The sequence below is a fragment of the Strongylocentrotus purpuratus genome, unplaced genomic scaffold, assembly GCF_000002235.5.
Source record: "Strongylocentrotus purpuratus isolate Spur 01 unplaced genomic scaffold, Spur_5.0 spur5_scaffold_13, whole genome shotgun sequence".
NCBI lineage: Eukaryota > Metazoa > Echinodermata > Echinoidea > Camarodonta > Strongylocentrotidae > Strongylocentrotus > Strongylocentrotus purpuratus.
The window spans coordinates 23,681,541-23,708,206 of NW_022145598.1; the positions used below are offsets into that span (position 1 = coordinate 23,681,541).

General features: G+C 38.2%; 1 protein-coding gene across 1 annotated transcript in view; it reads left to right on the top strand.

Annotated features, from left to right (window-relative positions):
• The first annotated feature begins 4,281 nt into the window (after positions 1-4,281).
• Positions 4,282-26,666, top strand: part of LOC115918566 — a 29,717-nt gene continuing 7,332 nt past the window's right edge. Inside the window, exons 1-4 of the mRNA XM_030983191.1 lie at positions 4,282-4,448; positions 21,300-21,530; positions 22,404-22,490; positions 23,268-23,552. Coding sequence (XP_030839051.1) covers positions 4,331-4,448; positions 21,300-21,530; positions 22,404-22,490; positions 23,268-23,552 — 721 coding nt within the window. The 5' untranslated portion in view covers positions 4,282-4,330. The remainder of the gene's footprint in view (positions 4,449-21,299; positions 21,531-22,403; positions 22,491-23,267; positions 23,553-26,666) is intronic.

Below are 26,666 nucleotides of genomic sequence, written 5' to 3' on the forward strand. Positions count from 1 at the left end.
CGTCACACTGTTTTTATTCGGATATTGCTCAAAACTTTCACTAATTTGTTCCTCTCATGTTCTGCTTATACTAAAACCAAGATAATATCCGAGACAAGTATGAAAAGGGACGCTAGAGAGAGGGGGACTTTCAGGAGAGGAACATTGTGTTATCAGGCCTTCAACTTCTTTCTATTTTTCGCTCTATTGACTATCTAATTTCTTCTTTCTTTCTTTCTTCTTTTCTTTCTATCTTCCTTTCTTTCTCGTTTTTCTCCCTCTCGCATTGCATATCTCACTTTCTCTCAGTCTTCCATTTCCAAACGAGATTGCCTGGTGCTCTCCGTATCTAGGGTTCCTTATTGGTGAGGAGCAAAGAAATGTAAGAAATATAACAGTTTACTTAGTCGTACTTTTCACGATCCAACACTATGTCAATTTTAATATAACTTATACCCGTACATGTTTTTTCTAACGCACACACAAGCTATACAAACAAAAATCGTATTTAAGTGTTAAAAACACTCGATTGCTTGAAAGTTCTTGAGAAGCTATCTGAACTGTGTACAGTGCTCTCGGTGAAAGCTTTTAAAACCTGGGGGTATTTCACAAAGAATAAAGTCGACTTTAAGTTGGACTTAAATATAGCAGGCCATTCATGCCACCGTTTCCAATCACCGTTTACTGTCATTGGTCTCTCAAGAGACCTACAAAATAATCATGGTCACAAGTCTACAGAATTTATATTTTTTGAGAATTCATTATTGAAAGAAAAAATATATTCAAAGGTCATAATGGTGAGAGCAAACGGTGGCATGAATGGCCTGCCATATTTAAGTCCAACTTCAAGTCGATCTTAGTCTTTGTGAAACGCTCCCCTGAACACCTTTCATATGTTTACCTTTGATACCTTAGATATTCTGATTGACTTATCCATTGCTCGTCAACTATTTTTCAGGAAACTAGTAGCGGAAGGCTCTATCTTGATAGTATTATCTTATATGGGTGACTGAATCTCTGTTACTCCGAGAATATATACGAACTAATATAAACTCAGGTTTACACCCGGAAACATATAAGCCTTCTCCGTCGTACCGGACGCATTCATTTGTCTCATCTTTCAGTTCAAAAATATCATTTAAAATATTTTAACTCGACAATGCAAAGGTAATACAGGTAGGCCTAGTCATATTCATCTTTTACATTGTGATGGACAAAGAGTCGATATGCGCTAAATCCTAGAAGAAGGGTGGCCGATTTGTTTTTAGTTGTGTTTGTAAAAATCAATATTGCTTACAATAATTACAGCATGACGCCTTTATCAAAATTAACTGACAAATTTATTCGTGAATAGCCTGTGATGAGTTTCATAATTGACTGCATAAAAGTATGTTTATTACAAGGAAGATGTGGTCTGAAATATCCTGACTATCAATAAAGGGAGTGTAACTATCCTTATTATCCCAATATTGTCAGTACTTATTTAATATACACCTGTGCGGCCAAGTGTGGGTTAAATGCCACGCCAAATGATGACATCTTGTATGAGATTCAGGTGCATTCACAAAAATAGGTTTCTACACTGCCCTCTCAACATAAAATTGAAAGATCAAAGTCCAAGTTTAATACCAAGTTCAAAAGATCAATTAAATACTGAATCGTTTGCTTCTCATTGCATTATCTGCTAAAAAGGCAGCGGTTGTGAGGTTTTAACACCGTTAATGATATAGTTCTTCACCACATTGCAAACAAGTCATTAGTAAAGCGGTAAATATTTACATGAGCGTTGGCATCTTGGAGCGTTTCGGTGCTGTATTTGATACAAACATTTTCAAACAACCATGTAAATTACCTTCCAAAATAGAAAATTATCAATATATTATGAAGTATATGTACCGATACATTGATCTCATTGAGAAAATATATCTTTTATGGAAGGTTGGGTATTATCCTGCCAATCTATTGATTATCCTTAAACCCTCGATTTGATCATAAATGAGGTTAAAGTCAATTGCCATGTATATTTAAGGGTTTAAGACAATTGCACTATTAAAACATACAATTTTTCATGATTTTGTTGCAAATAGATTAATGATGTTTTATCACATTGTTTATGAAATAGGGATACAAATATAAGGAAAATATGTATATCTCCTTAGATAAGTTCGAAAAGTATAATTATAGTGCGTTTATATTTACAATATTTGTACTAGTAATCGAAACTCAAGTTATCACCAGTGCAATATGGATTGATCAAATTCCTCATCCTATCTCAATAATTGCGTAAAAATGTCAAACATCAAATGTCAAAGTCTGGAGATTCCTCTTTTGAAATAGTTTAGAAAAGGGGACATTAGGACTAATAACACAATGTACAACATTGGTAAATCAACTTTAATTTAACTGTTGGTACAAGATGCACTTGAATTAATGTAACTATTGCAACTATAGTTTGCACGCTACAGGAAATCAGGAACTCAAATCCCAACCCATGTCGGAAAATCCGCTCTACCACAGCCTTGAATCGGAACCCCTAATCTGTCCAAGTTCAATCCCTTATCCGTTCCTTCTTCCTTATACAATCTCTCTCCTTCTATAAACCATAATACCCAAATACAGGAAACACCGTCCTAATGACGATCTTTAATTTTATTGACATTCTGGTTAGTATTTCGAGCTTGGGGTCTGGTTTATGCGAACTTCTACACACATCCTTATCAGCGAGCTGCAAAATCACTCGGAGCACTTTAAAACTTCCTGTATACATAGAGCGCCGTTATACATGGGATAAAGTAAAGTTTTATTGGTTGTATTATGAAGTAATTTATAAGGCAGCGAACGGCGCCGAGCATCAGAAAATACTGTAGATCACATGCACGCGCGGAAAAGCCGACCATTAAGAGTTCGACAGTCGTCGCTAGCGAAAGAAAAAGTTCCATTTTCTGGATAATTTACTTGGGTATTCGGCTCGGCAAGATCGACTTATCAAACGGTTGCAACAACGGGAATTGAAGTTAAAGCAGTTTTAGTATACTACGCTCTATGCCTATATAGCCCATAGAAATCATGTTCGGGTTAAATAAAACGCCATTGTTATATTCGTACATTTAAATAGATGCTCTACAAAAGTTACTGAAAATGTTATGGCTTAAACTGACAACAAAATATCAAATTTCTCATTGTTTTTTAGAATCAGACTTTGTGTGTATGGAATTGTTTAAGTGGTAAGGAAGAGCACAAAGCTTGTTTAAAGAAGGTCAACACCTCTTTGCGTTAAGAAAACCCCTTAATCATGCACGCCCGGGAAATTCCGCGTTGGTATTTTTTGCGCTAGAAAATCTCGCAAACTCAATTTTAGAAAATTCCCCGCATCCTGCTAACCACACGTGCTATCCATTTAACCAAGCACTTTTTAAATCCGTCATGAGGAAGAGTGAGAGAGAGAGAGAGAGAGAGAGAGAGAGAGAGAGAGAGAGAGAGAGGGGAAAGGTGGTTGGAAATAAAGAGCTTCCAAAAACATCAATTATAAGCTTTCTTTCCTCTTTACAGGTCTATCCAGTTAACCCGACTAATCAAGGCAACTGGATTTTGAAAGGAGTAGCTCATAGCCAGCGTTTGAGGTCTTACTTCCTTGTGTTTTTGAGGTTATAACACCGGCGTATTTTAAGGAGGGACACGAGGGGTAATTTGCCCCCTCCTAATAGATTTCAGACCAAGAAAAAGAACTACAGCCCTAATAGTACTAAGCAGGTTAGAAATCAATGTAAGTCAAGCAACGCATGTTATAGTTTTTCTTCCTCCAATAAGTAATTTTTGGCGACGCCCCCCCCCCCCCCCCCCCATGATTCACCTGCACATCCAGGGCCCCCTTACTAAAACATATGGATCACAGTTAGTTGAAATGTTCTGCCCCTCCTGGAGTCGAGGTCTGAATACGCCACTGGATCTATAACGCACACATACACACAAACACACACACGCACCGTCACATAAACGCACACACCATCGCATGTCCCGAACTATATACGTCGGATTTAATAGCTCTCATTCGTTCACAGTTCAACTCGAGAGTGACAAGTTTGCCCTAGCTCGTGCAGAGTGCAGTCGCTGGAGCTATCAGATCCAAGTCGTCAGTCATCCATACGCATTTGAGCTGGTCACACCAGTGATACTGTTCTGTGATCACACCTATACTGTTTTTACAGGACGAATCTACTTTATTGACATTAAAAGGAGACTCATTTATCTCTCACCGACGCATTTTATGAGTTTGACCTTTTTTCACAAGGACACTTTGAAATATTAATATTTTGGGGGTATTTTGGAGGCATGATACTTCTTTAGGATCACGATGACGGGTAGCATGAGGACTTCCAATCGGTGGACGACCATGAGTAAATCAATATGGAGAGTTATCATCGTTCACGCCATCGTCTTGTGGAATGTTGGGAGATCACAGCATTTATCGGGTAAGAATACATGAAAACCATACTTACCTGTGTATAAATTGTCTTAATTGTTTTACATGTATTAATATATATCTATATTCAAATTCAATTTGTTTATGTACTTATTTATTCATACATTTATGTATTCATTTATCTATTAGTTAATTAATTAATTTATTCATTATATTTACAGATTTATTAATCGCATTATTAAATTCATCAACTTCGTCATTTCTTAATTGTTGGCAATAGTGGGCTTCGTTATTGGATCTACATGTCAGATTTGAAATCATGAAATTCGCAGTACATACAAAAAATTGTATTTACATCTTAAATTCTTGATTCTGCTTTTACTGCTGACATCTTGACAAACACTTATCTTGATACCAAAACATAATCAGTTGATTTGCAATTTTCCTGAAGTAATCGGAGGCCCTGACAATTATGTTTCGGTATCAAGATAAGTGTTTGTCAAGATGTCAGCAGTAAAATCAGAATCCAGAAGTGAAGATGTAAATAGAACATATTTTGATACTGCGAATTTCATTATTTCAAATCTGAGATGTACATCCGATAACGAAACCTACTAATTCTAACAATTAACGCTTGCATACATTCTGATCAGTTCGCACCAATTTTTGTTCTAAATGTAATTAGGAAGAATTAAAAGAACTGTCGTTAAAACTTGACAGAACTTGACATCAAACTTAAAAAAACACTGCATACAGGATTTGGTCAAGAAAGTTATCGTTATGACTTTGAGAGCTAGCATTATGACGTCATCTGTTCGTATCCAGATTGTGAGAGAGATTAAAGTGACATTTGAAGATGAAATATCCGTTTGCCATTCGTGAAGGAAATATATCTATTAACCGTGCGAAGATGGTGAAGATTTTTGGAACTGCCTTGACTACGTTGTCAAGTTTCGTCACCCCCATCCTATTTCCATAAGCAAGTGTGAATCTTTGGAGGTAATACTGTACGGTAGATCGTTGCATTCCGCAAAATGTCAAATGATAGATCACTTTTGTGACGACACAATGAACAAATTGATTGTAAATAAGTGACGAATTAGAGAATAGTACAGGTAACAGATGTAGTATCCGTGACAGCAGACGACAAAGATGTCGAGAACATCAAAGCTCTGCCGAAATTGAAAGAACTTTAAATTTTGGGGTTTATGCAATCAAATTCAGACAATCCCAAACCCTCCTTCAAAGTCATACAGCTGAAACATACAATTATGTCAACGAAATGTCGAATTCTACTCGGGTAGTGTCAGGAAAAATTAGTTATTTGTTCCTCCTTGTTATTATGTCGATCATTAATTTACTAATTTCACAGCTACCCAAATATTTTGAAACGAAATCCTGCCCCGTAACATCCTTTCACCCATAATGATTGAGCGCAAGGCCTGCCATAATTACATCTATCAGTGTCAACCCCAGCTTTCACTCCGCGGGATGCATCCCCACTTGGCTTGTCATGGTGTGACTCATTACCCGTATTCATATTTCAACATTGAGAAAAGGCTTTTCTTAGCAAGACATAGTTTTGGAGCTAATCGCATTTATTAATCTCTTTCCTCGGCCGTGAATCACACAATACGTGGGGATTAGGAAAACAATGGGTACGGCGCAAGGTGCGGCTTCATAGAGGGGGGGGGGGGGGGGGAGAGTAATATAAAGGCATTTGATAACCTTAATAAACTGAATAAAACACGGTCTGTCTCGAAGGCTAAATAAGTATTGTGAGTAACATTGACCCAATTGCATGATCGAAAATCAAGGGATCTGTTTAAAGGGCAATACACACTCTAATATCAGCTTGCTTTTGTTGAATGTATTTGATTTTAGAAAGCGATGGAAAAGAAAGTTAGTGGTGTTCGAAAAAATCAATTATGATTATCGGCCTTTAGAATTGATGTAATGTGGGACAACTCTCTACTCATTTTGAAAAATGAAATAAACTTCCGGTTGTTTCTTTAATTGTGTTTACCTTAATTTTTTGCCGAACATGTGTAATGAATAACCCGATGTCATAGTAAAAAGAAAGTAAATCCTCTTTAGAGTATCGAAAATTGTCAATCTTTAGTCACTTAAATGCAAAACTATTGTCAGATCGTTAGCGTTGTCAAATATTTCAATTATAGACGTAGGAATAATTGTGGAGCGCCAGGAATGTCAAGTCTGAAAGACATGAGCACTATACAAGAACCCACTTTTGTATTATTATCGTTATTAAATGATATGCTAATGGGATAAGAAACATTAACCTAAGAAATATGGTCCGATTCTCTGCTCATCTTTCACTCTTTCAGAAACTTTTGGTTTTCAAAGTTAGATTTCACCGATAACTCAAGTACTCTCACTGCAAGCTACCTCGTCCCCAGTTGGGGTTGCCCTTAAAGGTCCCATCAGAGATTTGCAGATTTGCACTTTTCGAAATTTTTATCTGTAGGGGTACACAACACATTGAGTGAACAAATACTTCCACTTGCAAAACTCAAATTTGAAAGGAAACTTTTTGCTAAAAATGATTATTTTGCCACCAACATTTTTTGTAGTAATTTACAAATTTGATTTTTTGTTTACAACTTTTTGGCCTTTGTACAAGTTTTGTGATTTTCACAATGTAAATCCCCGCATCACCTTTTGAAGCAACTCTCCCCGATCTATATGGGATGTATGAGTAATTTTGAATCAATTTGAGGATATGAAATGCCCTGGGATTGGTCACCCCAACCTCCTATTGTAAGCATGGTAATGGTGCAGGAAATAGTACTCATGGGAGATTTCCGTTCGAAAGTAACTCAATGTTCAGTATGGGAACTTTACCTCCACTCCCCAACCCCCCCCCCCCCCCCCCCCCGCTCCCTGGTTTGCCGGCACAAACCCTTATCAGTTGTTGTGAGTAACGAAGTCTGCACTGTGAGACTACAATGGGCTATGTACTGCATGTAGCTGCTCCTCCTGCCACAGCCTAAAACTTACAGACCTAGGCTCTGCTCAAGGCTTTAGGAATTGTGGTGAAGTGTCATATTATAAAGTTTGTGCTTGAAGACCCCCCCCCCCCCCAGCATTACCTTGCACACTGTTCCATGGTAAGATGCTTTGTTAACTGTTGTACCAGCAGAGAGTAAAGCGGGAGAGGTAGAGAGTGAGAATGAGAGAGAGAGAGAGAGGGGGGGGGGGGTATTCAAAAGAGAGACATTTTCAGGAAGCAAGGGGCAGGCGCATTGATCTAACATATTGATTTTTTTTCTCCAGAAGTATTGAAATGGGCAACCGACCCCACGGTATACTTAATATCATCGCCGTATCATCGCCTACAGACAACATACGGTCAGAGCAGTGAATAGTTTTCCTTTAGATAATTTCCGTTAAGATTAATAAGAACAGACCAAAAACAAAGAAAGCAATATCAACAACAATAAATAGTTTAAATGGAAGTTGACGGAAGATGATTTGGGTTCGTTCCCACTCCCCTGGGATGTTGGTTTCGATTACTCATAACGCTGACATCGTTTTCAAATATAGGATGGTAGCAAATCCCATCAGACAGAAATAATGAATAAATGGTGCACAAAGAGCCAAATTTAGCTCAAACCGATGTCTCCTTTCTATTCCCAGAGGTCTTTTGCGACACTAGTTTCTTTCAAATAAAGCTCGTTTTTTGCTATTTAACTGTTAACACGTAACCTTGGACTGAACTTTTCGAAAAGGAGTTTACATTATATGGAGTAGAAGAAATTTGAAGGATGATTCTTCCTGCCTCTTACCCGGGAAAAACTCTTGTATTGGAAAGGCCCCCTATCATGCCCATAAACTTGTGTTGGGATACCGCACTGCATCTATCTTGTCAATGAGGTTCATAAGTATTTTGAATTTATTTTTCGTCATAACCCCCAAATGAATGTGAGAAGATTCAATGACAAACATTGCATACTTTCCTAAAATTCTTTTGTTGCTTTTTTATTCTTCCTTCAAGTAATTTTTAAGATAATTGTTTAATCATTGCTAGACAAAGGCGTGCGGAAACTATTTCGCCAGTAGTCTCTTGACCGAATGACATGAACAATTTCTAAATATCGCGAGCGAGCTGAATTTTTAAATTTTTATTGATTTCGTAAAACTGTACGAGATAAGAAATGAAGTACAAATTGACATTAAGGCCCTCGCGTTCCTGAATATCTGTAACTTCACATTTTAGCAGCTCCCAGCCCCCTCAAACCCTGGACCTCGTACCCCTATCATGCTTAATATGTTGCCAGTATTTTAAGGTTATTCCTTTAAGTGAACCATCGTCTGCAAGAAGCGGATAAGAATCGAGTGGTGGGCCATGAGCCTTCATCATGTTCTTAAATGTCTTCCACGAGGCATGCACATGAGTAAGATGATAAGTGGTCCCTCGGTTCCCTTCGGGGGTACAGGCGGATCCAGGGGTATGGGAACAGGTCCGCCCCTCCCTTCTAAAAACTACACTTTAAGTAAACGATAGAAACGTGCCCCTCCTAATTTGTTGTGCCCCTTCAAAATAATGTTAGCCCCCTTGCACATGGGAAATTGGTACCTCTTTCATATTTCTTTCTTTTCATTGTACTTGCCATGGATTAAAAAAAAATGATGCCCCTTTTCTTGTAAAAAAAAAAAAGCCTGGATACGCCCTTGCGTCGGGGGTCCCTTATTTCTGTTACTCATTTTAATCTGTCTACTCATCAGGGGGAGTGGGCGTTCGGGGGCTCCACGAAGTATGATGTTGACAGGATGATGCAGGGCTTTTGAATATTTTGACAGAGAGAAACCTCGTAGGGAGGGAGGGAGAAAGATGAGGGGGTAGGAAGAGAAAGAGAGAGAGAGAGAGAGAGAGAGAGAGAGAGGGGAGAGAGAGAGAAAGGGCGAATGATAAAAAAGGCGAAAGAGAGAAACGGAAACATATACCACAAGAAAACTGAAATATAAAGAGACAACAACAACAACGAAAAAACGTAAAAAGTAAACAAATAAGCAAATAAACTATTAAAAGAAGGCCTCGAACGTGAACATCAAACGAATTAATGGTGTATAACGGGTTCAAAAGAATTACAGGCTTTTGAATAATCATTTGGACAAAATAAAAAAGAGTTTATTATCCTGAACGTATACAGCGTGTATATTCCATTAGGTCCGCGGTGTGATTGGCACTGTGTACCCAATGTGACAGGTCCCAGTTTTGTCTTTCTAATTATGGAATATCATTGGTGCAATAACTCAAACAGGAAATGTCATTCATTCTTTCCTAATTCAATATTCTTGGCCTGCCCCGTCTCATCCTCATTCATCACTGGACGGATAGTATCTTGCGACGTCACAATAGGCCTGACAGAAGTTGAATCAAAGGTCGTCAGGCCAAGGTATGGCAGTCGACAAATCGAATAGAATATTATTGTCTGTTTATAGCCAAAAGGGCACTACACCATATCATTTACTACAGAGTTAACGCCTTATTGGCTCAGAACAAATAATATTGTCCGCTCACTTCTCATCAACGAACCCTACCTGTTTAGAGAGTACGTGTTTTAAGGACTAACGTCTTTATTTCTATCTACAGGGAAAATGACAAAAGCAGAATATTTTAGAATTACCTTCACCCTAACCGTGACCGGGACTGTGATCGTGGACCTAATCATAACCTTAACTCTAACCATAAAGCCAACTTTGACATAGAAACCCTAATCCTACCCCTAATACATCAGAGTGATGCGTGCTGTGGTATTTGGTTGTAAAGCCCAAATTGTATTTTCACAATGTACACAATAATTTTATCTCATGATATCCAAGGAAACAGTTCTATTTGCGCCCTTGTAGGCTTACGAATTTTTGTTTTTTCTCTCATGTAATGTTGATGCTCTTAAGTTCAAATGATTATAAATTGCGACCCAAATAAGATAGGATTGCTGGGACGGTCTTTAATAGAAAACATCCTTGCATCTTTAACAGGAGTCAATTACCACCTGCAGGTAGTATGACTATCAAGTAGCTTAGTGTGGTAATCCAAGACGATGGGATTAAAAACTCTGGATTAACGTGGTAATCCAACACCCTCCAAATCTCTTGCACGGAAGATCGTTAATAGTACCCCATGTTCACCCCACATGTTAGCCCATTTCTTGAGGCAATCACCCCTACCTTGTGACGGGGCACCTGATACCCGAAGACGGAAGGAGGGGGAGACCCAGTTACGAGAGAAAGACCTCTTGAAGATTTGTCGATGACACCTTTAAATGATTCGGGTATTAAGTATAGGCTTTTACGCGAGCGAGTAAGGATTTGGCCTTCTTTTGTTTGTCTTCAAAGAGGGTGGGTTAAGTGGGATGAACATAGCTTTGTCGTAGGAGATATAGATATCATTATGGATGGAAGAGGTATGGTAATATTAGTGATTGACTCCTCCAGATTAACCCCCTTAAAAATGGAAATTGAGTGTCTTAAATGTTGAAAGACACAGTGACCTTGTTGTGAAATATTATGAAATAAACTCAGTAGAAAGTATACCTTACCCAAAGGAGCGAAATTACATGAATATACGATAAAAATTAATAAAATGTAGTCACATAATGAATAAAATTAACTAATCAAAACGGTAGCTTAAAAAAAAAAAAAAATTTGAGCAATGTTTCTAAACAGCTTTCTCAACTTACCCCACGTTATGAGCACAATTATGCAGTGTACATTTGCTTATACCTCAAGAATTACATGCAGATACACGAGGAAATATCATTAATATTATTAAGTAGTTCTACATCTAAATCTTTCGATACATGCATTAAATTCGTAGTCAGCTAGATGAATATGCTACTTCGATCCACCTTATGTTATATCATGTTATCATGTCAACAGGGTTTTAGGAAACGTTCGTGAGGAAGTTAAGACTTAACTTCAGATTATCAAGGAAATTTACTTTAAAAAATTCAGAATGAAGATGTCAAGTAGCATGGTAAATGCCTAATGAATTTAGCAATTTTGAACATGCAGTTCTAGAAGAGAGAGGATATTAAAAAAGACCCTTTAAATTGTAGGAATATAAGTTTTGTGAGAGAGCGAGGAAGCAAAAATTTGACACTTTACTGTAGTAATAATGTAACGTTGTGCTTTATATATACAAGCTTGCTAATTGTGTAAAAAATACAAAAATGGGCTACCTTCTTACTGTTAAAATATTAGGCGATAGTTTAGGGAATATTGGAAATTTTAAAAAAACAGGGGGCAGCCCCCGCCATCCCCTCTCCCGCCGACTCTTATACAAGTATAGTATACCCTCTTGTATAGTAAAAATCCACATTTTCATCACAATTATGAAATACTCCAGCTGTCTTTATAGTTGTTCCATATTTTGATAACCTTTTTTGATAATGCTGATTAATCTATTGAGTCTAATAGTCGAGGTCATTGATATCGAATTCCTTCAGATTTGTTCAAACAATATAATTTTCCTTAAACAATGATTAATCTACCGGCGAACTTAACCTTGATTTGTTTCTATTTTAGAAGATATAATAATATAATATCGTTTAAAACCATTCAGGGTTGGTAGATTAATGATAATAGTCTCACAGAATCAAGTTAATCTAGAAAGAAGGCTTTTTATAATCTATACCTCATCTTGTGAAGATAAAGACTGATTTTCTTCTTGAAGTTTGATTGAAGTTTGTATTCGGTTCGTCTTCCCATTTAGTAGCCTATTATTTTCTTGCTATTCTTCCGTTTCGTCAGGATCTTCTTATTTGTCATCTTAACGTCTTTTCTCCACCTTTCGACGTTGTTGTTTTTGTTTCTTTACAATCTAGAATGTGTTTTTTTAATTGGGAGGTGGGGGCATTTTCACCCTTCATGATATAAGAGGCACATTCGGAAATATTCTTCCCTGGATGATATTCCCAGTGAAGTACAGATAACAAGTGAATATTCATATCCCTTACATATTTGATATTTCTACGTGTCCATTGTAACTCAAGAACCAAAGGTGGACTGGTTGAATTAGGGCTTTTGTTCAATACTTTTAGATGTAAGCTTAAATATTGTCACATTATCAAGAAACCTAAATCACGACAAATCAATTTTTCAGTGATTTTCACATACTTGAAAATTTATAAAACTTGGTAAGAGTATGAATAATTTAGTTTTATGTAACCATAATGTATTCTAACTTTGTACCGTGATTTTGACATTGTGTGGCATCTTTATCAACTAAAAAAAGTAAAACCCATGAAATCAATATGTTGAGCCAAGTAGTAGCTACTGATGCCTTCATCCGTCGTGGCCTCAGAAGGGGATTTGAAAAGCTTATTAGGCTTTCTACCCATTCGTTTCATGGCTCCCGTAAGGGGGCAAGTTGGCACCCCTATGTTGCACCCATACCATGCCAGTATGAGGGTTTAAAAATATGTATGTTGTAAACATGGTGGGTTATTTATAACTCACTTCCCTTTCATAATTTCATATAGGCCTATGTGATAGACTCCGGATAATGTCTGGAAAACAGAATGTCCTATTTTTCACTCGTATTGGGAAGTGCTCGTTGAATATGACCTGCATGGTGTTAATTAATATGATTGTCAATACTGGCTTTAGATCTGTCAAACCTCGATATTAAACACAGATGCTGAATTATGACATTTTAATACTGAAGAGTATAGATTTAATGTTCAACACGTGTTAGTTTGGTTTTCAATTATCGCCTCGTGTCTCTGTTTTGTGTTAGTTTGTTGCTGTTTTTCGGATGAGCTTGAATAATTTGCGTCTGATATGATGTGAATTATCGTCTGTTTTGAATCAGCGGTTGAGAATATCATTACAACCATTCCCAGATTTGTAGGTGTTAGTGCTTTCCTACATGTGTACCACATCAAATAACAATATCTTTAAACAATGTAGCAATAGTGTGGATAATGTTGGGGTTTGAAAATGCATGAGCCAACACCTATTTAACAGAGAAGGGATGAATTCAGGTCAGATTTTAAGTTAAAAATCGTACAGAAAGATATTTGTTTTTAAAGACCGCGTTTTTGTTTCTGCCTTGAGCATATTGAAAAGTATTTCTTATTAATGGGGAAGACTATCTACCATTAACGATTGCTTTCCCTGACTTCATCTAGCGATCTTTATAGTGAATCCTGCGTATAAAGACCCCTCAATATTTAGAAAAGAAAATACTGTATAAGGGCTCATAAAACAATAGCTATAGCCCAATTAAAATTACTCTAAAAAGTGCAAGGCCAGATCTTGGTCATATAACATATTGTAGGTCACGTTGTTTTTAATTCCTGGTTTGGCATTGGTCCGCTATGTAATATTCACCACAACATCCGTTATGCAACTAGATAGGTTAATGTTTAATCGTCATTTACCACATAAATGCTTCCAGAGAGCAAATCCCCAGAAAACAGACTTGGCCGAACTTGTAACTTAAATAAACTTTATGGCGTGTTCAGGGCTTTTGGGGTCGGCAGTGTTCCGCTATGCAATGTTTATTCATAGCATCCGTTATGCAATTAAGTAGGTTAATGTTTAAGTGATCCGTCGCCACATAAATACACTCACAGATGGTAAGTCCATTAAAAAGAAAAAAACTTGGCATCGCCTTTGTTCGATAAATTCACAATATTTGGATTAAAGATCATTAGCCTTATAAAATTGTTACTCATTATCTACAAATTTGGATATAGCATTCCGGTGGTTAGGATCGTATGGTATTATCCATAAGAACTTCTATGTAAGAGTACAATGCTTATGCTCTTCTGTTTCTCAGAGAACTGTTGCTAATCGGTTTAATATGGACATGACATGATATCGGGCAGAGGTCATGGAGGGGTCAAGTATTGGTATTCACATTGACAAATTGAGCCACGAGTCCACGACCTTATACTTAGGATAAATTGTGAAACATAACGGTTTAACAAAAACACATTGCACAAGGAGTGGTATTCCATCACCCAAGGAACAATGGTAGTCTACTTTGAACATTTATATAACACAGGTTTGATGTAAGTTTTTGTTGTTGTACAAAACAAATGCATGAAGAGAAGGCCTAGCACGTAAAGATTTAAACAAAAACACAGAGCTGTCAATTTGTGTGGTGATCTTCAAGACATAACTTATTTGTTATCAGTTACCAATTGTTCTCATTTTACTGTTTGTTGCAACTATTACAATAGAGACGGGAGAGGGGTGCCCACAATCTGATTTCTTTAAATACACAGTAAATGATCATATATCACTAAAAAAAGAACAACAACAAGTAATCAATATACCCCTTATTATAAGGAGAAAAAAAAACGTGTCTTATAATTTTGCAGTAAAGAGTCTCCTCTTGATTTATGTTTAGTACAGGGTAAATGGGAAGGGAGCTGGCAAGATACGTCACAGAGTTGCCAATTTGGTTTTGATTGATCGCAACTTCCAAACTTATTAATAACTTTGTTATTTTTAATCAGACTGACCTGCTCTTCTAATGTTATAATAATCCCCTTAATATCAGGATGAACTTTAAAGGCATCTTTTAACAATGTTAAATCTGAGATGTATGACCCTACGTGTTATCAGTGTCTGTGATATGGTGTAATAGTGAAGCCCTAAACAAATTGCGCTTCAAAATGATCATGAAGTGCCTCAAACAAGTAAAAAGTTTTAAGTGACCGGTTTTACCATACTCATTTTCCTCAATGGACTGTAGTGTTATGAAAACCGTTAGGAAAACGGAAAATTTGATTTCGATTTCCAATTATAAATATCTTGATAAGCCGTCAGGCGATCGGCTTGTAAAAGGCATGGGGTTCCAGACTGACCTAAAGGTTTATAATTATCATTTCAGCACGAGTTAAAACCAGGACTTTGTTTCAGAATCTGAGACACAGTTACCGGATCCCTTTAACATTGGTTTAGGGGTGACTTGATCACCTGTCATCTCCGAGTTTAAACCCTCTCATCAAGTGTTCATAAAGCTAATACCATGCTCTCTTGTGAGGATGAGGTGTTCTCAAACTGTGGTTTAGGGATTGACCCAAAGGTGTGTCCACAACATACGGATTTGAAGTCACGCAGGTTGCTGGATTATTTTGTTTTTTTAACCGTAAAAGGTTCACTCTATCCAGATCCCCTCCTTCTGATTTCATGTATGCTATGTCTTTCATTTGTTTATTTCCAATGTATTGAATAAAATTAATATTTTCTATTGCAACGTACAAATAAAAGTAAATTTCAATGAAACAACATACACAGTATAACACATTAATTGAACGTTTACAAAGTATGATAGTAATAATAAATGTTGACATGAAAACAAAATGAAGCTGATAACACACTAAGCAGAATTATTCGTTAATAATTCGATAAATGCATCCTATCCCTCATTCCCATTTGTAACAACCCCCTCGATCCTCCGTGAATGTTGCAATGGAAAAAAAAAAAAAAAAAAAAAAAAAAGCCATTTTATGTTTGGGCAACTGCCACTACAATAACTGTCGGCAGCGAGGAGGTCTACAACATTTGCTTCGTTATCTTGTCTTTTGCATTTTGGTGACAGGATTAAATTGTCACTGAAAGAAATTGTCAAAATGTTGGCTCGTTCGCAAAATTTAGACACTGTAAATTAATTAATATTCGAACAAGAGAAGTCAACCCCGACGAAATCGCCAAAAGTATGTCCAGGTATGCTGACACAGCTGTGAAGTTTCTATTCATAGAGCTTTTCTTTTCCTTATTTTTCAGTCAAAAATAGTTTTCAAAAAGTGTTGCCTCTTTTATCTATAGCTGCAAAACTTCATGAATTTGCCAAGTTTAATTTACTCTATGGGGGTACATTTCTCATGTAATCTACCATGTCATGATAATCCAGCTTTCAGCACCCCTAGCGTGAAGGGGGATTGAATGTTTGCAGCTCAATATTACCCCTCTAACAATCTTACCCCTTCTTTCAGTGCGGCGACAGGAAAACCTAGAGCTGACGGCATTTCCAGGAAGCTTTCAAAAATAACCTCGACATATAGGCAACCTTCCACATGCATGTTTTACATTAATAATATGAGCGATTAGTCATGATTGTTTCGAGATCATTATATGTGTCTTCTGTTTTGCATTTTATAGAGAATTTCAAGACGCATTATGGGTTTTAAGAGGTACTCATCACTGTTCGCAGTCAAAATAATTTAAAGCCTCGAAGCAAATTTCTCACAGTCGTGTGATGGTATTAACTACCTGCGATTGTTCGCCAAAAACGCAGACAAACTTACAAGACCGCAGGATACCGCAAAATAATCGTAACCAATCGCAAGGGCTCCAAGGAACTTGAGCCTAATCAAGTTTGATGATAATTGCAAAGTATAATCGCATCGGACCGCATAGCAACAATCCGCAGAAAATCGCTGTATTCCGCACTAAAGCGGCAAAGCGACTTTTGCTGCCAAACATCGGCTTGGCAGTCGTCAGATGTCAAAGCATAAATATATAGACAACCTCCCTATGCACGTTAAGACAAATAAAAATAAAGCACAGAAACAAAACCAAACAAAGCCAAAAACAAAAGCTATCATGAGACAGTTTGATCTTTCTCTTTCTGTGGCGGTTGCCAGGTCGATATTTTGTTTATCCCGCCTGATTTCCTCTCTGGAAAGCAAGGATAGTTTACTCAGTAAATAGAATAGTTATAATTAATGATCCCTTTATCGTGAGTGTACGACTGTTCAAACAGATGACAGGATAAAAGTATTATTGTATACCCTAGATTTCATTTGTTCAACATGATCCGAAAAAAGGAGAAAGCCCTCTGGTGTTTTTGTTTTTCGATTTGTCCGAGGTTATTGGGGTTTACAGAGTGGGGTAATCAGAGGATTATCATACAGCGGCCTATGGCTCCCCCATAATGGTTATGAAAAGGTACATCATAGCCCCTACAAATCATCGTACGGGTTGCAAATGGTTGTGATATGGTGGTGGGGGAGGGGCCTGAGGGGCTTAAATTTTGTTCATTTAATAGTTCTCTCTATACCATTGCATTTACTTGAGTGTACTAATTATGTTAAATCAACATATCAAAACAGACAGAAACGACGTCAGCTATAGGTTTAGGATGTCAAATATCTATATCAAATATAAGAAAATAGATCTGCATTCCGTTTGATTTAATCAACATAGACAAATTGAATTAGTTTTCTATAGACATGTAATGTATATATATATATATATATATATATATATATATTTATCGAGGATGGGTGTGTAATTTTTATGTCCATCTTCGTTACACCCAGTTTAATACCACCGTCTGATAAATTATACATGTGACAAACCACATAAAACGTCTGACCTGTCTAATATAATTATATTGAAGAAAATTATTTCACTGCACCACAAAAGGAAACAATTATCATCAATACGCGATCTGTATGAACGTAAATGAAACGTTATGTTCTGAGATATTTTTTATAATGTGTACATAACCACTGATAACTCTTTCAGTGTGTGTGTTCCAACATGAAGGTAGACTATCCTTCGGGGGATGAGGGTAGATTATGGTAATAATAATAATAATAATAATAATAATAGTAATGAGAATAATGATAATAATAATAATATTGATTATGATAATGATGATAAATCAACTGTAATAATAATAATAAAAATAAATAATGATAATAATGTATGATATTTGTAAGGCGCTAAATCCACCTAAAGTATGCTTAAGGCGGACTTCTAAAAAGAGGGAAAAACAAGAGATCCCATAAAGTATCTGCATTACAAACAGAAGTAAGATAGAACAATTGATTATATGCCGAATTAAACAGAAACGTTAACGCTTTAGCTAATCTGCTATAATTATGAATCTCTCCACAGCGAAGGTCCTGCATGTAAAAGAAAAGGTTCTCCCACCCCCTTAGTGAGCATAGGAAGAACAAGAAATCCAGAGTTTTCAGAGCGTAAAGATCAGGACGGAATGTAATGATTTATCAAATTAATATTGTACTGTGGAGCGGAGCAAAGGACACAATGAAATAAAAGCAAAATAATTTTGAAAATAATACGTTCACTCATGGCCATGGGCAACCAATGGAGTACGTTGAGAACTGGCGTGATGTGGCTGAATCTCATTAAATTTTAATTCCAATTCAACCCCCCCCCCCCTCACCTCTCCCCACTCTTGCAGGGATATAGAAAATCGCAAAATGTGATGAGTCTACCAATATACCCATTCTTCAAAACACAAATGGTATGTTCATCACTCAGCCTAAGACTGATACATGATCAAACCTGTTCTGGCATGGAAAATTTCAAACTAAGGCAACATTTCTCATCATCTACCCCCTTCTTAACCCCCTGTTTGCAACAGCCGTCTTCTAAACTTCGGTTTGGAAATTATAACTTCAAAGAAAGACAATGTTCTCAGGTTGATCGAATCGGGACCAAATGTGTCATTGTTGTGAGGGGAAACAATACCTGTTTAATCTCATAATATGTTGTGAATGTAATCTGACTACGGTTAAATTTCTGTCTTCAGTGATTTCTTTTCTGCATGACACTGCACACAGATGTTGAATCAAGATCAAAGTTGACAAGATGCATAATAGAACAATACCTGCTTAATCTCATAATGCTTGATGTATGAAATATAAGGACTGCCAGAAAATCTATTCTCCTTCTCTTCTTTTCTTTCCTCATTTTTGTTTAGCTTAGCCTTCTTGATGTTTTGTCATTCAGGATGAGGTTATCAAAATTCAATCTCATTCTTGATATGTATAATGATAACAAGACGTTCCTTACATTATACATTGTATAATGGGCCTTAACTCAAAATATTTTCGAAAGGTGATAACTTTGTAGATAGACAACAAATCTTACAAAGACACAACTACAGCGCGACCGGGGAGGGTGGGGGGGGGGGGGGAAGAGGAGATACAAAAGATGAGCAAGAGGAGAGCAGGACGGGGGCATGATAAGGAGGTGATGGGACGCCCCAGTCAATTCGGTGGCAGTTTAAACTTCACATTCCAGCAACTAAGGTCCGACCGGGGCCCCTCCCCCAATGATACCGGTGCTACCCCACCCCAGTTTTCTGCTCCTACGCTACGCTACTAAAAGCACGATAAACTCAAGACTCATATTGCAGTGATTCACGTTATCCATGATGGTTCATGTCATTGTTGTGAAAGTAAAACAGATGACGACAGAGAGCATGTGATGATTTGAGAGGGAAGAAAAAGGAAGGGGCAGGGGGTGACAAGAGAGGATGAAATAAATTAAAGTTAGATTGTTGTATTGATTATACAGAGCATAAAACCTATGTACAGATAAATCTCCTTTGTTTAGAACATAATATTTAAGTGCTTGGTATTGTAACCCTGACACCTAATGCCCACTGTATGTGCGAAGCAGTGGCGTTATGAGCGAACAAAAGTTGGGGGCAGAAAGAAAAAAAAGGTATAATTTAAAAAGAAGAAGTGAGAAAACCCCCGAACAATCTTGTAATTTTAGCAACATTTGTAAATCACTGGTATCGAATTAGAAATAAATCACGTTTAAATTTTATTTCGGGGAGGCAACTGCCCCCCCCCCCCCCCCATCAGTACCCCAGTGACGCGAAGACTCGCCACAACGTTGACGCAGAACTGCGTCAGTTGTTGGCCCCTTTCAATGACGCATCATGTTATATAGAGTAAACTTGCGCAAAAAGTGAATGCAATTTAAACTTAGCAAAGATTGCCTTGAATTACAGGCACATGTACGTGCGAGACTATCGCAAGTCTGAGTCAAGAGTTTGCGTCTTTGTGCTTAAAGGCCGTCTGAACTAGTTTAGCTAGGAGGGATTAGACCATCCTGGAAGGTCACCGACAGGTGGCTATCTCATCAAATCAGCTGTCAATCAACATAAGAAAAAGAGGATCATGGTGGACTAATGGTCACTGATTAGGCATTGTTTTATATATAGAGGGAGCAAGTAGCTACAAGTAGTGCAGTGGGCCTTTAAAGAGTATAATTCTTTTCTTCAATGGCGCCCGGAAAACGATGCCTGTGGTCCAACCCGATTGATCAACACTCGGTGGCAAGGCGTCAACATTTAATACGACATCTCCTTCGTACGGAAGGAACAGGGTGACATTAATGTGAGCAGCTGAACAATCCTCTATGAAACATAGATATGGGTGTCATTGTCACGATCACAGTTTAGCTAGGATAAACATTATTAAGATAGTATGCGGTTTTTGGTCAGTGGAGTGGGAGGGCAGTACTTCATATTTTACTCGAAGATCATGTTGCACATGACCTTCATAAAGAAAAAATTCCTGGGCCCCGCCTCATAAAGAGTTGCGATTAATTGCAACTTATTTGCGATTGATATCAATTGCAACTATGTACGTAAGAGAAAGGAGACTGAAAATTTGCGATTGATAATAGGACTTGCGATTGATTAGGGTCAATCTCAACTCTTCATAACACGGGGCCCTGATTTAAAATGGCAATTAAAAAAGGGGTGATATGCTCGTTGCACAAAAGGCGTATTTAACTGACGTAGGACTGACGTAGAAGTATTACACGTGCATTTATGACAGTGACATGGTACACAAAGTTTAATGCTAAACGAAATGGCGCATGCGGTAATAGGCTTTAAACTAGCGCAGGTGTAATGACACAATCGGAATGAAGCGTTGTATATGTAACGGGCATTACACTGAAATGGCGCGTCAAATGCCTCGTCAGTCGCTGACGCAGGCTTGCGTTTCACAAATGGCGCTTCGAGCGCAACATGCATCGTCAGTCGCTGACGCAGGCTTGCGTTTCACAAATGGCGCTTCGAGCGCAACATGCATAATGATGATTTCTTTTCCTCTTTGTTTCACCCCTGCAGAGGTCCGCCTTTCGAACGGTACCAGTCAGTATTCGGGCATCGTGGAGATCCTTGACGGGGCAAGGTCGACGTGGTTGACGGTGTGCCACACCCCATCTTGGAGTATCATTGACGTACAGGTGATCTGTAGACAGCTTGGTCAGGTGGGAGCCAGTCGGGCGTTCACGGTGGAGATGGTCAACCCAGACAGACCGGTCGCCTACTATGATCAACAGTTCAGCTGTACAGGAAGTATGTTGTCTTATGTCTTTACCCTTTGACTCCTAATTCTCATATTCCTGCTGGGTTTGATGCAGAAACCACCCTGTTTAAGTAGGTAATGGATTAATGGCGTAGCGTGTGATCATCAGCCGTTGATGGCGCACTGGCATCGGGGGAAGGGGGTGACGAGGGATACCCTTCTATAGCGTGGTGTGGATAAAATATGAACTAACAAGGCTTCTAATATGGGAGGGGTTGAGAGCGGGTCGTATCCTGATTATCCCACTTGTCATGGTACTTTTCCCTCTCCCTTTCCCTTTTCTGCCACCATCCGAATGGGAGTGAATAGGTGCTTTCATGCCCTCTCCATAGATATGCCACTGCTCAGGTTCAAGTTCACCCTTAAATAAATATGATTTTTCGAATAATGGACAAACAAAAAAAAATGTTAAGAATAAGTTAATATCAATTACCCAGTCATGATTATTCAAATGTTATCATCCTCATGAATTAGTGATATCAGGAAATAAAAAGAAAGGACTGAGAAAATTAGATAATAAAATCAAATGATATGTAACGATTATTATTTTGCCAGCCTCTTCTCTAATCATTCAAAGGTTTTCGACTTTAGTATGCCACCGATTTGATAGAGTTCCCAAAACCCTCCCCTCTCAGTCTCACGCACTCACATCTGTTCTGAGAGCGAGCAACCTACGGGGTCTGTTGACACAGTTGATCGTATCAAACATTGCTGGTTATTTTTGTCTAATCCTCGTCAGCTGATCAATATTTATGTGGTATGTTTAAAGGTCAATTACTTGTACTTTTGTCCATGTAGACCAACTTCCACTCGTCGCTCTTACCTATTTTTATTCTTATATATTCTTTCGTTTTTTATGACAGCCGAGACGGAAGTCAACGATTGCCCCCGGATCCCCATTGATACCAGTACCCTCGAGGCGTGTCAACCGGCCTGGGCTAGTTGCTATGGTAACGTACCAACATCCTTCATCTTCCTCCTGTGTAGTTTGGAAGAAATCCTGATGTTGCAACGTTTTCGAAGAGAGTGAATGACGGGTTTGGGATAGTTTCAAACGATAAATGAGCAGGGCACAAGTCACTAATCCGATGATATAATTTTCTGGGTTAAACTATTCCACGGATATTATAATAATTATTATTATCTCAAGATAATACTGCCACGAAGCGTTTTCATTATAGCTTGCTGTATTTAAAAAATAATTTCAACGTACAAAATAATGACATTTTGTACTTGCCAATTGGCTGTATGCAGTATTTTTTGACAACTATAATTTCTTTGTCCTTTCAATTATTCGATTTTTGTTTTGTTTTTCGTTTTAGATATAATACAGGTGTATAGAATAATAATAATAATAATAATATCTAATTTTTATATAGTGCTTAGTACAAATGTCTCTAAGCGCTTTACAAATAAAACATCTTGATTAGAAACATTATTTGCTGGTATCATTTTAAAGAAATTAAACGAGTAAAAGACCGTAGTAAAAGGAACGGTTGTTTACCTTTCCTCAGTGACATCATCTGATTAGATTTTGATAATGTAACATTGATATGGATTTCATCTGTAATGCTCAAGCAAACAAGCACAATTCCCGCAACACATTGTGCCCCCTCGCCCACTTCGCGTAGTACATAATAAATGGTAGAACAATTTCGTATATGTTCCGTCTCCCCTTATTTACGCCACTCTCTCTCCCCCTCTCTCTCATTTTCCTCGACACGCAGATGAGCATTACCTCGGTTGTTACGGCGACAACCGATACGACCGTGTTCTGACCGCGGCAACCTACCCGATGACCGGCTTGATGTCACCGCAGATCTGCATGAACTACTGCATGGAGCTTGGCCATTTGTACGCTGGGGTCGAGTACGCGAGTGAATGTTACTGCGGTAGTGCGGACGCGGACTACGCGCGGCAGCAACGTTACGCGGATAAACACTGTCAGGTGACCTGCGTCGGGAACCCGACGGAGAGCTGCGGCGGTGTGCAGAAGATTGCAGTCTTTCGCAGTGAGTAAACACATCAACTTTAATTACATCTCTGGTATTCGCAAGAATGGTTCGGAAAATCTTGCAATGACTGGAAGAATAGAGGGGAGGAGGAGTAGGGGTAGAAGGAGGATTCTGTGGATGAGTAGCTTAAGAAATGGGATTTCTGGAAGTGGAATTGATCTCGGGGAGAATGAATTACTGATATGGGACAGAGAGTTGTGGCATTCCATGGTCGCCAACGTATCAGGAAATGGCACGTAAAGAAGTTCATATGAAGAAGAAGAAGAAGAATTATCTCTTATACTACAATCACACCAACTAGACCAATACCAGACCCACAACATACCAAAACGACAAATGTAATTATCCCTTATGGCCAAGAACGTCTCTCAATAAGGGTCGGTTAGGGTCGGTTTTGAGACGTCACTGGGTTATCATAGACCATTAATGTTAGGCATGGTTCTTTAACAAAGTGGCTGCTAAGAACCATAAAGCATGTCCGAGGGTTGACATATTTTGCAACAGACGATGTATGCAGTACGGGTCCACACTTATCGTGAGTATTCGTGACAAGGGCCATTAGTTTCAATGTCACCTTTCCGGCCCCTTTTACCCCTAAAATAGCGTTTTGTCGCTAATTTCCAAGCCTTGCCGACGATGGCGTATACGTACACAACATGGGTTGTGTTCTGGCAGTAGGAAAAATACATATCACAAAATATAATGTATTCGGGAGAAGTGTTACCCCTACATTTATGTAGGGTATACAGATATTATCATCATGTTTTGCAGGTCAGACTGTGATTAGGGCTGGTAGATTTATTTGAAAGATCTGGCCACTGAAAACATTGCCTTCACAAAACATTTTCAAGAGGGCTTTTCCCCATTGCTACTACGTATAACTTAGGTCCCTGCCAGTTTGTACGCAATTCTTCTTTCTTGAGTATGGTGAATCTTGAATTGTTTTGAGTGAGCAGACTGTTTTCCCCTTCAAACTGAGGCATGCCAAACTTTCTGAAACATCAACCGACACGTTTACTCATGTGTTACTAATTAGTCAGCTTAATCTCTTCTCGCTTTTAATCTGAAATATGGATCATATAATCCCAAGATTAACCACGCTTCCGTGTCCTTATATCAACACTAGTACATGACACTGGGAAAGAGTGACACGTAGAGGGGAGGGAAAGAGGGATGGTGAAAGAGATAGACAGAAAGGTGGAGATATAGAGAAAGGAATAGATAGAGAGAGAGAGAGAGAGAAAGAGAAAGAGAGAGGGGTAGCGCATGGGTCCATGGATAGAGAGATCGGAGAGAGAGAGAGAGAGAGAGAGAAAATAGCAAGGGTTTGTAAAGAAAGTGGGAGAGGAAATATAGTATAATAGGGATAAGAAGTCTTTTTAAAGTCTTTATTTCAACACAATACCCAGGACCAGTTTCATTTCGGACTCATGGCAAGCCGATACTTATGACATCACATTATAATGTTTAAACAAATTCACGTTCATCTGATATGATATAAATCGAGGTTATGTAATTAGAGAGAGGCGGAGACAGGGTCACATGCAAAGGAGAGAGGGAGGGAGGGAGAGAGAGAGAGAGAGAGAGAGAGAGAGAGAGAGGGGAGGGTGTATAGGTGAGGATGTGATGACGACAGAGAAACTAATCGGGCATTTGCCTTCTGTGACGTCACTCTATGTACCTTCCATTTAATAATACAGCTACAGTAACGTCATCAGTTGATAGAGCAATCATGACACCTGTTAAATGAACAGTGAAAAATTACTACATGTCACTCTCCCGAAGATTACATGACACAAACCAATAAGTAGGTCAAATCTCAAACAGTTGCAATTTTCATTTAGCATCATCACGTTATAATACCATCGTTTTTGCTTTCGGTAACAAATAGAGGACGACAGCAAAGTAGTTTTTAAAAAGTTGAATATGAGAAGTTTGACGAATAAAGAAAAGAAGAATCCCATTACTTACGCATCGCTCTTTGCTCAAATTACCATTATCTGGAGTAGCTGGCAGAGGGAAATTGTCCGGGGTGTTTGTTCGAGATAGCTGTCCGGTGTTAATCATCTAGGGTGATTGTTGCGATTAGCTGAACGGGGGTGGTTGTCACGGTAATATACCCGGTTGTTATTATGATAAAGGAGAAAATATAACAAGCGAGTATATACAAAAAACATGTTTCATTCGGGGACATCCGTAGACCGACAGCCCACGAGATCGATATGGCTGGTATCATGACTATCGGTCTCGTGAGCCTTCAGTCTCATGAAAGGAGAAGTACACCCTGATATTAAGTTGGAACAGATCAGTGAAAGTTTGAACTAATTCCGATTAAAAATAAGAAAGTTATGATGTTTTGAAGTTGCCATCAATCAAACACAAATTGGCAACTCTGCGACGTATCTTGCGTGTTCCCCTCCTATTTGCATTGTACTAACAAACGAGATTTAAAAAAATTTCCTTCAACATAATTTTCAATCATTCATGCACCCTGAATATGTTTCTATTTAACCCCTGTAAAGAAGAAAATCTTATTCCATCATCAATAACGAAGAAAATTGAAGTAAATTAAATTGTCTGTACAGGTTAATAATTGAAGAGGAGCTCGCAAGTCGCAAGATAATAATAATAATAATAATAGTAATAATAATAATCTTTTAAAGTCCACTCCAAGTTTTATTAAGTTAAACAGAATATGGAAATTCTTTTTGCCCAATTGATCGTGAGCCCGGCAGCCACTGAGCAGCGCCAGATCGACGTTGCTCTATCCCTTATTGTTGAAGATACATCGAAGCGTTACCAATTTGTGTTTGATTGATAATAAAAGTGTCCTATGTTTAATCGGAATTTGCCCGAACCTTCACTGACCTGTCCCTTTAATTATTCTGCTTCTATTAAAACCAATTCAATGACAGGGTGGACTTCCCCTTAAATTAAACTAAGTCTTTTGAGAGGTTTTCTGATAGTAACGTGTACTCCAGCCACGGGAAGAAGGGAAGAAGTACATTTTACGCTACATGAAATGTCATATCGAATTACCAGATTCTCCCATATAGGGCTGGTGCCCCAAAGCCTCCCTAATTCAGGTAAATATCAACTTCCGCTCCTTAA